Below are 2332 nucleotides of genomic sequence, written 5' to 3' on the forward strand. Positions count from 1 at the left end.
TATATATATATATATATATTCACGTACACACACAGGGCATGTGTGTCTGTGTATCTGGGTGGGTGTGTATATGGTGAAAAGCACTAATGAAACAGAAGCTACATGGTATATTATTATTATTATTATTATTATCGTTGTTGCTGTTGCTATTGGTGTTGGTGGGGGTAGTGGTGCCGCCACACGTCTCAAAATCTAAAAACCAAAATATAAACAATATTAAACAATCTTTGAGCCAACAGTTATCCCTGAAATGTAGATAACTTATTGAATACATTTCGTTTATTTCGTCAGTTAATGTTCTGCTTTGGAGTTGATCCAGGAGGTTAATTCAGGGGCATTTTTCGTTGTGCATTTTGAAGACATCATTCCGAGATTTTTCCATAACCTACAACGCAAAGGATAAATGTAATATTAGTGTCTTTTTGAACCACATAGAAGCGAATTATAACTTTTTTTCTGTTCTTGTTCCTATTTAGTCCCAACTCAGTACAAACACTAACAGACCTGACCTATAATCGGAGACATTTCAAATATGGCTGCCATGTCTAATTCTCAGCAATAATGAATCTCCAGACTACGTTGTTGTATGTAGTTTATTTTAATGACTTGTTTGAACGCTATTAGGAACTTTTGGGTATGAGGTTTTTCGTGTGTGTACTCTTCTTTAAATGTTGTAGCTATGCACAATAAAAGTAAGCATGTAGTACAAGTTGTACTAGTACTAGTACTTGTATACCTAGGTGGATTAAAATACATCTAACATTTACACTACATGTATATCCCGTCATCCCCACATGAGTCAGGATAAACCCCATTGTAACTATAATTAACTCTATATGGTTACAAAGTTACAATCTTTACAGCTTAACAACCTGATATAATTAAAATTATGATACAACATATGGTTATTTACGTTTCCTACGTTATACTCTTATCGTATTATGAATACTTTCTGCTTATATCCAGAATTGATAATAATCTCAACCTTACTTGTAGTGTCTATGAATGGTTTACACACTAGTTTTGCAATACACAGTTATCCCACTTCAACTATAGTCTACAAGCCTAAATATACTTTAACTTAGAACTGTACACATTAACCCTTGCATTTCGCACTTTATTCGTAAGCTTGAAATTAGTACGCAGACCTACCCACAACGTAATAACACTTAATAAACGCTATTCTAGTATAACACTTAGCTACGAATCTTAGTACGATAATATGCTATCAGACTACTCTTCTATGATTGAATCCTTTAGCGTATGTTTATCATTTATTTACTTTTCAACTAATCGCTTCTCCCTCCACGACTCTCGTGCAGATAGTTACTGATATACCTATATAAAACGCCACTCACATATCCGTATTTCCCATAGCCCATCCATTACTAAGGACCCGCTTGAATATTCATGTCTTAAATATTCTTATATTTATCTCTGTTCATGTTTTATTTTATTCTTTTGTTTTACTGGTCTTGTAATTTATTGATAGTCCTAACGGATCTGAACAGCGCCATTGTTTTTAAATGTTAGCTCACCAATTAGGTTGTAGGATTGACTTTGACCTTACTCCACTACGCCTAGGGGTATTGGCATTAGGTTTCAGTCGATAAGTAACAAATATTAACATTGCACTAAGGTTATACTCAGTTTTTCTTTTATTAATGTACTTATGTATTAATTTACTCCTAACAGGTTCAATGTAAGTTATTTTTGCCAACTCCTTTCATAATGCTATAGTTATTAAATAGCCGTTAGCCTCTGACTTCTGACCACTGTAGCATGGACCATACTATTAAACCCATCACATAGCATACTACCTTCACTATCTCCCTCAGTATAATGGGAACACGATGTAAACCGCAGCCTACGGATATATCCCCTGAGAGTGACTTTATTTACATACCACAGGATGGAATACCATAGATTATAACACCTTAATATGAACCTCTTACTTTTCCTTACCGTGTCTATTACATTACATAACACTATTTTACATATTTTACTCTATCTTATCATGTTTTACCCTACTCAATTAATCTAACAGAATTTCCCACATGTTAGTTTCCTAACATTTGTGCTCTCTGAAGAGGCTCAACCGTTATCCAATGTCTGTCCAATGATTGGTCACCACTGTATATCACTGACGTGATGAGGATGACTTGGAAGATTCTGAGGCCTCATGGTAGAAACGGACGTAAGGGATTTGTATCTGTACATTCATCTATTATTATTCATTCATCTCTTTCTCTCTTTCTCTCTCTTTCTCTCTCTCTCTATCTTTCTCTCTCTCTCTCTCTCTCTCTCTCTCTCTCTCTCTCTCTCTCTCTCT

The 2332-nt window shown here is 34.9% G+C and overlaps 1 protein-coding gene across 1 annotated transcript in view; it reads right to left on the reverse strand.

Moving 5' to 3' along the window:
- Positions 1-226: 226 nt before the first annotated feature.
- Positions 227-2332, reverse strand: part of LOC106879340 (uncharacterized) — a 10784-nt gene continuing 8678 nt past the window's right edge. The window contains exon 3 of the mRNA XM_014928850.2: positions 227-385. Within this exon, the coding sequence (XP_014784336.1) occupies positions 292-385 (94 nt within the window). The 3' untranslated portion in view covers positions 227-291. The remainder of the gene's footprint in view (positions 386-2332) is intronic.

This window comes from Octopus bimaculoides, chromosome 25 (assembly GCF_001194135.2).
Source record: "Octopus bimaculoides isolate UCB-OBI-ISO-001 chromosome 25, ASM119413v2, whole genome shotgun sequence".
Lineage (NCBI taxonomy): Eukaryota > Metazoa > Mollusca > Cephalopoda > Octopoda > Octopodidae > Octopus > Octopus bimaculoides.